This window comes from Mercenaria mercenaria, chromosome 12 (genome assembly GCF_021730395.1).
Source record: "Mercenaria mercenaria strain notata chromosome 12, MADL_Memer_1, whole genome shotgun sequence".
NCBI classification, from domain to species: domain Eukaryota; kingdom Metazoa; phylum Mollusca; class Bivalvia; order Venerida; family Veneridae; genus Mercenaria; species Mercenaria mercenaria.
In genome coordinates, this window is record NC_069372.1 from 43028618 (window position 1) to 43042741 (window position 14124).

Sequence of the window (14124 nt, forward strand, 5' to 3'; positions counted from 1 at the left end):
TTTTGCTTGTTTATTTAGGAGCACTATCAGCCAGACCTTGAAGACATGGAAGAGTTATCAGACATGAGACAAGAGCTGATGGACCGTATCCAAAACATCATGAACAAGAGCATGGAGTACAGAAACTCCTTCGACAACTATGCCTACCTCTGGGTCGATGACAGGTACGAATTTCATAAAAAATTTGGCAAAACTTGCATGAATTGGCTTGCTCAGTTTTCTGTCAAAATATTGTACATTTAGGAACAGTTGATAATGTATGCAGGTGATTCATGATAAATGAACCAGTTTCAAATTGATACTTATGCAGACTGTTGGAAAATGCAGCAAAAGTTTTACAAATTTTCATCTCAGTTTTACTCAAGAGTATCTAGATAACAGATGTCTCAGACGAATTTTTCAACTTAACATTTGTTTGGGAGTTTGATACAAATTTGATACAATGAATCACTTAATTTCTTGGGCACATACTTTTTGGTTTTGACAAAAATAGCAATATGTGGGGACATTAATGTTTTGATTCTACATTTAATGTATGATTAAAAGAATAGGAATTTTGTACTTCCTGTGAGATTCAGTGTATCTATGCAACCAAGAAATAAAAAAAAAGTATCCCCTAAAGAAGAACAATTTCATAGTATCTGAAATACACTTCAAATTTGTTAGTTCATGCAAAATCTGTAAAATATTGTCCTGCATTACAGGAATGAGTTCATGCGCCAGTTCTTGTTGTATGGTCATGTGCTCACGACAGAGGAGATTGAAGCTCACGCTGAGGAAGGTGTTCCGGAGAATCCACCAACCCTGAAGCAGTTCAAGGAACAGGTAAGTTAAGGAACATTTTCAACTTCAAAAATACATATCATGCCAGTTTGACATTATGCTACAAAAGCTCTTATCAGTTAAATGAATATGTAACCTTTATGATGCATAACTGTTGACTTTCGTTTTTTTTTTTTCAACTTGAATTGGTTTAAATGTAAAATGTACTGAAATAGACCTTTTGTGTAGACTGTATGAATGTCGGTGAAAAGTGATTTCGGAAAGTCAAAGATAACTTTTGCAATGTGTAAGTTTCATGGACATTTTTATTACTGTTGACTACCTTGTTCCATTTTGTGAATCAAACTTTGTATCAGTAAGATTTAGTGACTCTAGACAATAAGATTTTTTGTTAATATAGATTGACACGTATGAGAAGATCTATGAAGAATGCGAACAAATCCACCCAGTGAAGGTGTTTGACAGTTGGTTCAGGATCGATGCCAAGCCCTTCAAACAAGCTCTCCTTAATATCATCAAGAGGTGGAGCTTCATGTTCAAGCAGCATCTCATTGACCATGTCACCAACAGGTACATTTGATTTAAAGTATAACATCAGGTCATTTTAACATTGTTGATAATATTTGCTAAGTCCTATTAGAATCAAACTTACAAATAACAGAAAGATGTTTTAATTAAATTAATCGCTCCAAATTTGTTATATGCTGAGCAGAATAATTCACTATGCCCTTAGGAAGTATACGTGTTTTGTTGTACATGATTCTCCTGTAGATTATTTCTTGAATATTAAGTTGCAGTTCTGTCACATGGATGAATTTAAATGAGCCGTGCCATGTGAAAACCAACATAATGGGTTTGCGACCAGCATGGATCCAGACCAGCCTGCGCATCCGCGCAGTCTGGTCAGGATCCATGCTGTTCGCTTTTAAAGCCTATTGGAATTGGAGAAACTGTTAGCGAACAGCATGGATCCTGACCAGACTGCGTGGATGCGCAGGCTGGTCTGAATCCATGCTGGTCGCAAAACCACTATGTTGGTTTTCACATGGCACGGCTCTTAATGAAACTTATGATTGAGAAAAGTAAGCATTATTTGAAAGAAATGGATAGAAAAATACCCCAATGACCTCTTGACCTTTATAATATACAGCTTGAAGGAGCTCTCTGAGTTCATCAAGGTGACAGACAAGGGTTTGACAAAGCCTGTGGAAGAGGGAGAGTACGATAAACTGGTTGAGTGTATGGGTCACCTGTTTGCAGTGAAGGACCGGCAGGCCACCACTGATGATATGTTTGATCCTCTCAAGCAGACCATTGAGCTACTGAAAACCTACGACCAGGAAATGCCCGAGGAGGTTCACCAGCAACTCCAGGTAGAGATGTTTGTTAGTTTTTCTGTGTGCAAGAGGTCACCGTTGCCATGTGGTTAAAATGGTAGACTAAAATTCCTTGCCGCTGTCATCTGTAGGTACGAGTTTCATGCTATGGTCGCCATGTAAAAAAAAAACCGTCTAGCTGGCTTGCTAAAGGTCAGTTCTGAAATAATGCACAAATTGGCAAATGCAGTAACTGTTTTCCTTCATTGTAAATAGTGGGAAAGTCGCCTTATGACCTAACTTTGTAAGTGGGACTTAACCCTTACCCTGCCAAATTTCTATAATGAACTTGTCCATCTTTCAATTTTGGACAGTACCATTAACTGTTAAAAGGGGTGCTTAGCAAAAAGATGCTGATTGAATGGCCAACAGTGCAGATTACGATCAGACTACACGGATGTGCAGGCTGATCATGATCTACACTGGTCGCAAAGCCAGGACCAATTGTGTCCAACATAATAAGGGTTAAAACAAAAACAGACAGATTGTCAGCAAGAGATTAACTATTTCAGGTAAAATACCATTCCGCAGGATATTTCTAATTGATTATTGAAAAAATAACACAAAGCTTCAGATACAAATAGCACTTTTCGAGAACTGTTCTGCAAGACTATCATAAATTGAAAAAAAAATGAAAATTTAGGCGCAAGTTTTCTTTGAAATTGGGTAAATTTTACTGCTTAACTGAACAAATTACAATTTTAAATAAATAATGTTCCATTTGAAATGAATTTTAAGTGTAAATCAGAAAGCAGCATATTTTTTCTTGTTTTCTGAAGAGTCAGAAAGAAATGCAGAAAATTTCCATTGGTTAAATTGTAAGCATTTTTGGGAGAAATTGAATACTCTTAAAAAAAGTAGACTTATAATGACTCATGAATAATCAATATCTCTTGTCTTTAAACAGGAACTGCCAGAACAGTGGAACAACACAAAGAAGATTGCCATCACTAGTAAACAGCAGGTGGCACCACTACAGGCAACAGAGGTGGCCAACATCAGACGTAAGAGTGCCACGTTTGATGTCAACCAACATAAGTTCAGAGAAAAGTTCCGACAGATTCCAGCATTCAGATATGACTGCGAAAGGCCATACGAGTCACTTGATAAGGTGAGTGGATAGGATATCCAAAAGTGGTTCTAAGTATTTTGAATTAGTAGTTATGGATTGAAAGATGTTAAAGACCTCTTTTTCTAAAAAACTATTTAAAAAAAAAGTTAAATCATCTACTTGTACATGTAATGGCTTTGAGATTTCAGCATCTTACAGTTATCTCAGACAGTTATTAAAGTTCACCTAGTTCATGTGTTAGGTATATGCAGGTAGTGAAGATTTCATGTCTTTGTTATATTTTTTGTTAAGAATACTTTTGATTGGGTATTGTTCCCTGTGATTTTTTATTTGCTAATATCAGAGAGACACAAAAAAGGTTAACAAACTTCATAGTTTAAATTCCTAAGTCTAAATCTGTTCTTTTTCAAATTTGAAAACATAAGTGATTTGAAAATTACACAGTCAACTGTTAAACATGTCATTGTTTCCCATTTCGATCATATTAGAAAACTGCTGTAGAATCTATAAATAAATTCATTTTAGCAGCTTTGACATTTCTTTATTTTCTTGTCATTACTGACGTTTTAAACTTTTTACTTGAATTTATTCACAGTACCATGAGGAGATTGCGACCATGGAGAAAGAGATGCAAACACTGTTGGCATCTGCCGGACTGTTTGAAGTGAATGTTCCTGACTTCAAGCAGCTCAAACAATGTCGCAAAGAGATCAAGATGTTGAAGACACTGTGGGACTATGTGATCATGGTCCGTAGCAGTATTGACGACTGGAAAACAACACCGTGGAAGGAGATCAATGTGGAACAGATGGACATGGACTGTAAGAAGTTTGCTAAAGACATCCGCACGCTCGACAAGGAAATGCGTGCCTGGGACACATACAGCGGGGTGGAGAACGTTGTAAAGAACATGTTGACATCGCTCCGTGCCGTCAGTGAGCTCCAGAACCCAGCTATCAGAGAGAGACATTGGCAACAGCTTATGGCAGCAACCAAGGTATCTAGTTACTTCCTTGTTTCGTGAAACTTTTATTACTTCTTTTGTACAAAAACTATTTCTTTTGACTATTAAAATTGTTAGAGAAGACATTGTAAGAAGTAGGTATATTGTTTCTGTGTTAGTGTTTTTATAAAAAATTTACATCAGAATTGCAGAAAGGATTTTTAAAGAAATGTAAAGTTATAATACAAGTAATGTTGTATTAGTGTAAATTTATATATATTGATTTACTATATCCTGGTTCCACAGTTGTAGAGTTGAGTTTGGAGACCAGACTCAAAACTGCAGCATCTAACTGGTTGATGCTGAGCACAATTTTTAAATCTACCAATGACAAGGTTGTATTTTGAGACTGGTTTACCAAAATTCAGTTTTATAACCTTGAAACATATTATTTTGTCCTATTTATTTTTTGTATTTTTGAACAAGAATTTACTCAAAAACTTTTGTTTGTATCTTTTATGAATGCAGCCAATTATATAAATTCTATTTATAGGTACGATTTGTCATGGATGAGAGCACAACACTGGCCGATCTTCTGTCCCTCAACCTGCACAACTTTGAGGATGATGTAAGAAACATTGTGGACAAGGCCGTGAAGGAAATGAGCATGGAGAAGGTGCTGAAGGAACTCGACGTAACATGGGCACAGATGGAGTTTGAACATGATCCTCACCCACGTACAAAGATCACCATGCTGAAGACTAGTGAAGAACTTATTGAAACCCTTGAGGACAACCAGGTACTTTTTATATGTATTGAAATTTTGGACAGTTCAGGTTTCATATAACTTGGCTTAAATTTTGAGAAAATGAGTCTGTATGGAGATAGTTCTTATAATAAAAAAAATTCCAAGAATGTAGATTAATAGGTCTGATTCATTTGGATAATTTTAAAGTTTTTAATGGTACTCTTATCTGAGAAAAGGACAATTTCTTGGAAAAGTTATGGGGCTCATATTTTTTCAAATCTTAAATGAAGACATAGAACTAATTATATCAAATATTCAGTGTCATTTATTTGTGTTTGTAAGGCATCTAATATTAGAAATTTTCAAAGTTTGTAGGAGCTTTATTTATGCAAAACTTAATTATGATACGTTCTTATCTTTGAAAATTATTTGGAATGGAAACTATAGCTTGTTAAAGTGTGTAAGGTACAAGTTTTGGACTCGGGGATGTTAATCAAGAATGAATTCATATCCAATTAATACTCGTAGACATTAGGGTTTCCAGTTTTGTAACAAGGAATGAATATTAGAAACATATTTAGCAATAAACGTATCCTCTTACTTGTCCAGGTACAACTGCAAAACATGCTCACCTCCAAATACATTGCCCACTTCCTGCAAGAAGTGTCGACTTGGCAGAAGAAACTGTCGACAGCTGATCAGGTCATTGGAATCTGGATGGAAGTGCAGAGGACCTGGTCCCATCTTGAGAGTATTTTTATTGGGTCTGAGGATATCAGAAATCAGCTGCCAGAAGATTCTAAACGATTTGACGGCATTGATACTGACTTCAAGGTTTGTTCATTTCCAAGTCGTGTTATTTTTTCAGTGTACCCAACTTATTGTAAATTGTCAAAAATATCTGACTCTTTTTAATAGTTCAGTGATATGGTAATATAATTGAATTTTATTAGTATTTACATATGATTTGTAATGTGTAGCTGTTTTAGCTCACATGAGCACAAAGAACATCTCCAAACCACCAAGTCAGTTTCAACCATACACCACAGAAATGTTCTAAGGTTGGTTTACTTGCAGATTCTCGTCTAAGCCATCCATGCAGAATTTTGCATGCCATGGCAACCAGAAGAAAAAGCTTTAAAAGTCTCAAAACTCACTCGCTGGCCTGATTTCAATACATAATTTCACAGATATTTCCTTTGTGTGACCTTCTACCAAATTTGTTCAAGCCAGCTGTGAAATTTATAGTGTCTTCTTGCTTATCTATGCTCATGGTTTTTTCACATATAATGGATGACCTACCTGTTCAAAGCTTTGGTCTCAAAAGTTAATCTCTTTTTCCATGGTGTCACATATTGATTGTCTCCCATCATAATATTATGACCAATGTTATTTGTCGGTACTGAAAACAAATGCATTGAGAAGCCTGTGTCTTAAAGAAATCAGATATTAGCTGGGTGAAAAGTCCTAAATCATGATGATTATGATATAATTAAACTTTTGAAAAACAAAACAAAAAAACAGCAGAAATCAGAAATCAAATTATTGCTGCATTGTTTGCATTTGTCATTTTCTGATGTTTTAGGAACTGGTGAAAGAAGTTGAGAAGACAAAGAACGTTGTTGATGCCACAAACATTCCAAACCTGTATGAGAGACTTGATACCCTGCAAGGCCAGTTGACTCTTTGTGAGAAAGCTCTTGCTGAATACCTGGAAACCAAGAGATTGGCCTTCCCACGTTTCTACTTCGTCTCGTCTGCTGATCTGCTCGACATTCTGTCTAACGGCAATAACCCCAGTGTGGTAAGAACTTACATCAAGTATCCCTATACTGTAATAAAAGCGGTTCAGTCGGTATACCAATTCAGGCATTTCTGTTTGAAAATCACTTTTTGACAAAATAGTTTGCTTTGAAGTAAGTTTGAAAATAAAAAATAATATTTTCAATACCAAGTTATAAAATATGTAATTTTTTGATAATTTGATGCGGAGAAGTAGAAGTAATAAAGACTTGAAGAAATAAAATATTTTGTCTTAATAAATAATAAACACATCTTTTGGCTAATATTTCCCTTGAAGTAAAACACTCAACTATAGTCCTTTGTTGTCTTATATTCCTTAGTTGTCACGGAAGTGAATATAGATATATCAGTTGAGCGGCGCAGGATATATAACAGTGTTTGAAAATATTTGCATCTTTGTATAATAGGTTGCTCGTCATTTGACCAAGTTGTTTGACAGCATGGCTAAACTGAAGTTCAAGCAAGACGACAAGGGTAATGATACGAAGGTGGCACTTGGAATGTTCAGTAAGGATGGTGAATATGTTGACCTTGATGCCGAATGTGATCTTGGCGGACAGGTCAGTCAGTGCAAACTCTTTGTAGATAAATTTCTTTATAATTAGATTTAAACAAACTAGCAAGATTTTTGAATGACATGCGAAGTAGGCACCCTGTCTTATGAGTGATTCGCCTTATAGGTGAGTAAATACGGTATTGTCAAAGGCATTTTAACTTGGAATGTCAAACACTGAAGTTACAAACAAAGTCAGACTCTTTGACTAGAATTGCTGTCATTTTTTATGAATTGCTGTATCAGTGTTAGCTGGTCATAAAATTATATTTTTAAAAATGTTTTCAAGTGCTTGGTAGTTAGATAATTAGATTTCTAAACATATCAGGAATAAGAATCCAATGAATTAGTATTTTTGCAGTTTTTTTTTTAAATTAAAAGCTTATGATCAGAAAATTAGCCTTTTACATCATAGAGAGCAGCCTTGTTTTGACAACTACCTATTATTCATGTACATAGGTTGAGGTATGGTTGATGAGGCTGTTGGAACGTCACTGTGCAACTGTCCGCTACCAGATGACGGAAGCAGTATCCTCCTATGAGGAGAAACCACGTGACCAGTGGCTGTTTGACTTCCCTGCCCAGGTAGCTTTGTGCGGCACACAGATTTGGTGGACAACAGAAGTAAACATTGCTTTCAGCCGTCTTGAGGAAGGTTATGAAAATGCCCTCAAGGATTACAACAAAAAACAGGTAAACAATATTAGGAATAGCCTAACATAATATGAGCCGCGCCATGAGAAAACCAACATAGTGGGTTTGCGACCAGCATGGATCCAGACCAGCCTGCGTATCCGCGCAGTCTGGTCAGGATCCATGCTGTTCGCTAACAATTTCTCCAATTCCAATAGGCTTTAAAAGTGAACAGCATGGAGCCTGACCAGACTGCGCGGATGCGCAGGCTGGTCTGGATCCATGCTGGTCGCAAGCCCACTTTGTTGGTTTTCTCATGGCACGGCTCATATAATAAAGGTAAATTATCTTTAGATGTTTTTGTAATTATTTATACTTTTAAAAAGTCAAGATTGATTCATCTTAAAATGTGGAGCAAATTAAATTAGTTACCATTCTGTATAAAATAAATATTTGATAACAGTTGAATGTTTGCTGTGTTATGTATTGCGGTTTCGGAGAAAAGTGCATTATTTTAGTTACAAGTCTTTTGGAATATTTGTTTTCTTCTGGCTCACAGATTGCACAGTTGAATGCTTTGATTACGATGTTGATCGGAAAACTGTCCTCTGGAGACCGTCAGAAGATTATGACCGTGTGTACCATTGATGTGCACGCTCGTGACGTCATTGCCAAACTGATTTCTACAAAGGTGGACAGTTCCCAAGCCTTTGCTTGGCTGTCACAGCTCAGACATAGATGGGATGACAATGAACGTGACTGTTTCGCAAACATTTGTGATGCCCAGTTCAGATATTCCCATGAGTATCTTGGAAACACACCACGTCTTGTGATCACCCCTTTGACTGACAGGTGAAAAAAAGTTACCTTTTACCATGAATTTTATTAAAAGGAATGAATATTTGACTTAATTAAGTCTTTTTCCATACAAAGCATGCTTAATTAATTATATGGTGGAATCAAACTACTTGTACGTCACCTAGGCGGGTTGGAATCCCTGCTTGCGCGTGAGAAAGCCATTCAGCTGGTTTATAGGAGATCAGTGTTCTACACAGTTGTCTGCCCATCTTTGAAATAATGGTCAGAGGGGGATTCTTCCATTGAACTCTGGAAAGCCACCATAGTGCTTTATTTATCTTTTCTTGACTTTGATTTTAAAACCAAACAAAAACTAAAAAGCAATCTAAAAATATTTTTTAATCGAGAACACAAAAGAAAATATTTAAAAAAAAATGAATTGACATAGCTTTTGCTTAAAAGTCTTTCTCAATTTGAAGGAAAAATTCTGACTTTCACTTTATTTTAGATGTTACATCACTCTGACACAGTCTCTCCATTTGATCATGAGCGGTGCTCCTGCTGGTCCAGCTGGTACAGGAAAGACAGAGACCACCAAGGATCTGGGTCGTGCCCTTGGTATCATGGTCTACGTGTTCAACTGCTCAGAACAGATGGACTACAAGGTAAAAGCTTACTTTATTAATTTTCCAGGAGATATTTCTTTCACAATTATGACTCTAGAGTTTTGAGACCAGTCTGGAAACTACAGCATCTGATTGGCCAATTCTGAGCACATTTTTTGAAAGTTTCATTTTGAGACTGATCTTCAGACTAAATTTTACTTGAAACTTGTCATAAATTTTTCCACTTTATTTTCGAAAAGAAAAAGTATTTCACTGTGCCCTAGACCTTGAGGTTAACTTTCTTTGAATTGCTGCTGTTAAATCCTGCAGCATGCAGTATTTAGTTGTCACTGCAAATTATACATGCTTTTTCCCTTATTGGCTTTAATATTAATAATCATGATGCAATGATAACATAATTGTTATAGTAATATGAAATATGAAATTTTAGAAATTAACTGATATAAATTTAGTAATGGCATAGTTTAAGTCTTAACTTTGCTAAATTTTGATTCCAGTCAATTGGTAACATCTACAAAGGTCTAGCCCAGTCTGGAGCCTGGGGATGTTTTGATGAGTTTAACCGTATTGCCGTAGAGGTGTTGTCCGTGGTTGCTGTACAAGTGAAATGTATTCAGGATGCCATCAAGTACAAGAAACAACGCTTCGATTTCTTGGGTGAAAACATTGCGCTGAAACCAACAGTCGGTCTCTTTATTACCATGAACCCAGGTTATGCTGGACGAACAGAATTGCCAGAAAACCTCAAAGCTCTGTTCAGGTTTGTTTTTATCTTTTATTGAATTTTCATGTCCCCAGTGTTGAAGACCGGGGAGTCATGTAGTGTTTTATTTTTAAACGTCAGCCTGTCCGTCAGTTCATCACACTTCCTTGTGTACTCAACTGCTATAATTTCCATCAATTTCAAATGAAACTTGGTAAACATCAGCATCATGAAGTGGACATGAACATATTGTTGGGATTTTCTGTTTTTTTTTTAATTATGCCCCTTGTTTAGACTTTACAAAGTTACACATACATGTATATTTTGTTTACTAGGGGTCTCCTACAGTTTCCATCCAGCTGAAATTAAACTTGGTATATGTCTTGAACATATAGAATTAGTATACATTTGCATGTTGTTGTGACTGTAATGTCAGATTATAATTTTTTGGATTAATTAAGTTTGCTCAGGCATCCCCTGGAGTTTTGGGGAAAAAAAAGTCAAGTTTTGTCAAATCAGCCATATTTTATCGAGGAAACTGATGTCATTTTATGTCTCTTTTTGTAACTAATGTAAACTTCTTTTAAAAAATCAGAAATTTTAAGACACTTTTTCTTCAAATAATATTACATGAAATGTTAATTCTTAAATTCTGTATTTAAAACAGACCATGTGCTATGGTTGTTCCTGACTTTGAGTTGATTGCTGAAATTATGTTGGTGGCTGAAGGATTCTTGGAAGCCAGACTGCTGGCCAGAAAATTCTTGACACTGTACAGCTTGTGCCGAGAACTGCTTTCAAAACAGGACCATTACGATTGGGGCTTGCGTGCCATCAAGTCTGTGTTGGTCGTGGCTGGTTCCCTGAAGAGAAATGATCCTGACAGACCAGAGGATCAGGTAATATTATCTAATGATTTGAAGTGAAATATGTTATATGACGCCAGTTTGTTTTCTTTAAGGTGTCAAGTAACTTGCAGTGAATACTGACAGAGGAACTTAGCCGCTGTAAATTATGATTAGTAGCTTCTTGATGATATTAAAGACAGTTTGGTATAAACTGCTGATGTTATTATATAAAGTCATGATTATTATACTGTACAATCATTAATAATTGTGGGCGGCTTATTTTCGTGGATTTCACAGTTGTGCCTTTCCACGAAATTAAGTCCCAACAAACATGTAAAGTTCCAATTATTTTTGTGTTGATAAATGGAAATCCAAGAACTTGTATCAGGGTGAAATAGCTCTTCTATGAAAAACCACCAAATTTAGTATCCATTAAATGAAATGATTTCTGAGTATTTATATAATTAGAAAACTGAAAAGTTTAATTTATCAGTTGTCTTGAGAGGGGCATGAAGCCTTTTTAAAAGTGTTTCCAAGTTAGGTCAGAGAACACAATTGATCACTCAAGTAAGTGCTTAATAGATCAATGTTCTAGGTTTTAAGTCTTGTGATACAAAAGTAAATTTGGTGCAGACTTGACACATCTGTAATGATGGTAAGTCATGTCAATTCAGAGCTCAGTGGGGCCTGAACTTGCTTAATTCTAGTAATTTCAAGAGAAAATAACAATTTTGCTTTAGATGAACTGCTTCTTTATGTTCAGCTGCTCATCAGTTACAAGCAAAAACACAAAAATTCTGGAGAAGAGAAAAATAGTATTCTTGTAATATTGAATTTGCACTGTTAGCCAATTTAGGATTGAAGTTGAATAAAGGGAGATAATAACATTCAAAATTTGTAATTATTATTTACTGTACATTTATCCTGAATAGCATGATCTGGATTTGTTTCATCAAATCACTCGTGATGACGAGAACGAATCCTCCCCGCAGGAAGTTCAAACTTCGTTTCTTTGCCCACATGCGGCTAAGGTTTGTTCAGCGGAAACTATGGGGCTTCGTCATTGTCGTAAACTCGTCCACGTTTATATTTCAGATTCACTTGAGTGAATTTGATGACCCAATTGCACCACGACGTTCCATCAATCCCGCCATATTTCTTCATCAAGAGAATGTTAGAAACTTCGCCTAATGTTGTTTATTTTCTTCGAAATGTTGTATATATGTTTTTTTCAGTTTTGGTCCACACATTGTGGTGATGTCATATATCGACACCAAACATATAGCATGAAATATGCACTTTTTTGTCTTGTTTCAGAATACTTCAGAGATTTTTAATTGTTTTTATGATACTAATAACCTACTCACACATTTGCTATTAATAGAAAATGTTGCATTTTTTTGGAGGGTGGGGGAGTGAAACATTTACTGTTTTAAGAAACAAAATGAAATATTTTATACCACCAGTGTAGAATTTAATGATTATTTAATTTAAAAAAAATAAAAATTTCTTTTGATTGTGTCTTGGCAAGAACAAGAATAGAGAATCAAATATTTGTACTTTCTCAAAGAAATATTTATTGTTATAATGATAGGATTTTTTGCACTTAATCAACAGAGTAGCATTTTTTAAGAATTACATTTTACTTTAGTCACCAGTCAGAGATGAAATGCTTTTTTCTCTATCAAAAATTGTATTTAGTCACCAGTCGCTTTTTGTTTTTTTCTGTCAGAAATGGTATTTAGTCACAAGTCTGAGAAAGAATGATTTTTTTTTCTGTCAAAAGTGGTTGTATTTGTAATGGTGGTGCAATGTTGCATGTGACATTGTACAGTGTTTTTTGTCAGTCAGAATGTTGTACATGATCAATTGTGGTTGCATTATGTTGTCTCTTTAAAATCTTATTTAAATAATTAAACTTGACATCCAATCAAAATTAGATTTATAATCTGTTGAAAACTGCAATAAAGTATCAGCTTAATATATTTTAAAAGCTTTGTTAATGTTTATTTAGATATACTCTACTTCCATTATGTAGTTTATCTGAAAATAGTGGATGTTCAGTAAGTAAATTATACTTACACAAGTCTGTTAGTAAACATATAGATGTCAAATAAGCACCTGTCCTAACCATTCTCACATATTGATATTTTGCTTGGTTTGTTTTTCAGCGTAATTATTTCATCGGGATCCTTTTGATGAATTCAGATATACCGGAAGCTGACTGTTAATTTCTGTTTTTCATCTATGAATGATGCCTTTAAAATTTACTTTTATTTATTACTAGGTATTGATGAGAGCTCTGAGAGATTTCAACCTTCCGAAGATCGTCACAGACGACGTTCCAATTATCATGGGTCTCATTGGGGACTTGTTCCCGGCTCTTGACGTACCCAGAAAGCGTGACATGGACTTTGAGAAACTGATCAGACAGGCAACTCTTGATCAGAAACTTCAACCTGAGGATAACTTTATTCTCAAGGTAAAATTTTTATTTTCAGTGCTACCTTTTTTTTCTAGGTAAATTGGCATCCATTAACTTCTTGTTAATTACACCACTATATTCTCCAGGTAAAATTTTCATGTTCAGTTAATACTCTCGTTATTGACACCTTGTTATTGATACCTCTTGTTAACAGTACGTCTGGGAAGCAAACACCTCTCTATAAAGGCAGGCAGATTTTTGTTTTCCTGTAGAAGAGATTCACATAAAATTGACCTCTGCATAGTACAAACACTTATAATTATTTCTAACAGTGTTCTGTTTTATATTGAGTTTAGTCCCTTCCAAAGAAAAAACTTTGTTTTGATTTTTAGTGATGAAAATCAGAACAATGATTGAATAGAACGATAATTGTTCATTCACAGGTAGTACAGCTGCAGGAGCTGTTTGAAGTACGTCACTCTGTATTCTTGCTGGGTAGTGCCGGAGCTGGCAAGAGTAAGGTATGGAACACACTGATACGCACATACAGGAACCAGGGACGTAAACCCCAGGCCATTGACCTTGACCCCAAGGCTGTAACAAACAATGAGCTGTTCGGTATCATTAACCCATCTACTCGTGAATGGAAAGACGGTAAGTTTACAGTGGATCTGGGGACATGGGCCAATAGCCAGTTGCCTCATCCTATAATTTACTGTGTCATGAATTATGTCATTAATATTCATAGGGGACGAATCTTCCAAGGATTTCATGGTTGAATCAGTCCATGAAATTGAATCCCAACAAACGAAT

At 35.6% G+C, this 14124-nt stretch overlaps 1 protein-coding gene across 2 annotated transcripts in view; it reads left to right on the plus strand.

The window, feature by feature from the left end:
* Positions 1–14124, plus strand: part of LOC123533859 (dynein beta chain, ciliary-like) — a 43035-nt gene that overhangs the window by 11854 nt on the left and 17057 nt on the right. For both annotated transcript variants that reach the window (XM_045315796.2, XM_053519875.1), the window contains 17 exons: positions 19–164; positions 705–825; positions 1184–1353; positions 1934–2156; positions 3067–3270; positions 3827–4228; positions 4728–4973; positions 5532–5756; positions 6508–6726; positions 7133–7285; positions 7738–7971; positions 8471–8763; positions 9218–9374; positions 9833–10095; positions 10706–10937; positions 13174–13368; positions 13755–13965. In XM_045315796.2, the coding sequence (XP_045171731.2) occupies positions 19–164; positions 705–825; positions 1184–1353; positions 1934–2156; positions 3067–3270; positions 3827–4228; positions 4728–4973; positions 5532–5756; positions 6508–6726; positions 7133–7285; positions 7738–7971; positions 8471–8763; positions 9218–9374; positions 9833–10095; positions 10706–10937; positions 13174–13368; positions 13755–13965 (3694 nt within the window). The remainder of the gene's footprint in view (positions 1–18; positions 165–704; positions 826–1183; positions 1354–1933; positions 2157–3066; positions 3271–3826; positions 4229–4727; positions 4974–5531; positions 5757–6507; positions 6727–7132; positions 7286–7737; positions 7972–8470; positions 8764–9217; positions 9375–9832; positions 10096–10705; positions 10938–13173; positions 13369–13754; positions 13966–14124) is intronic.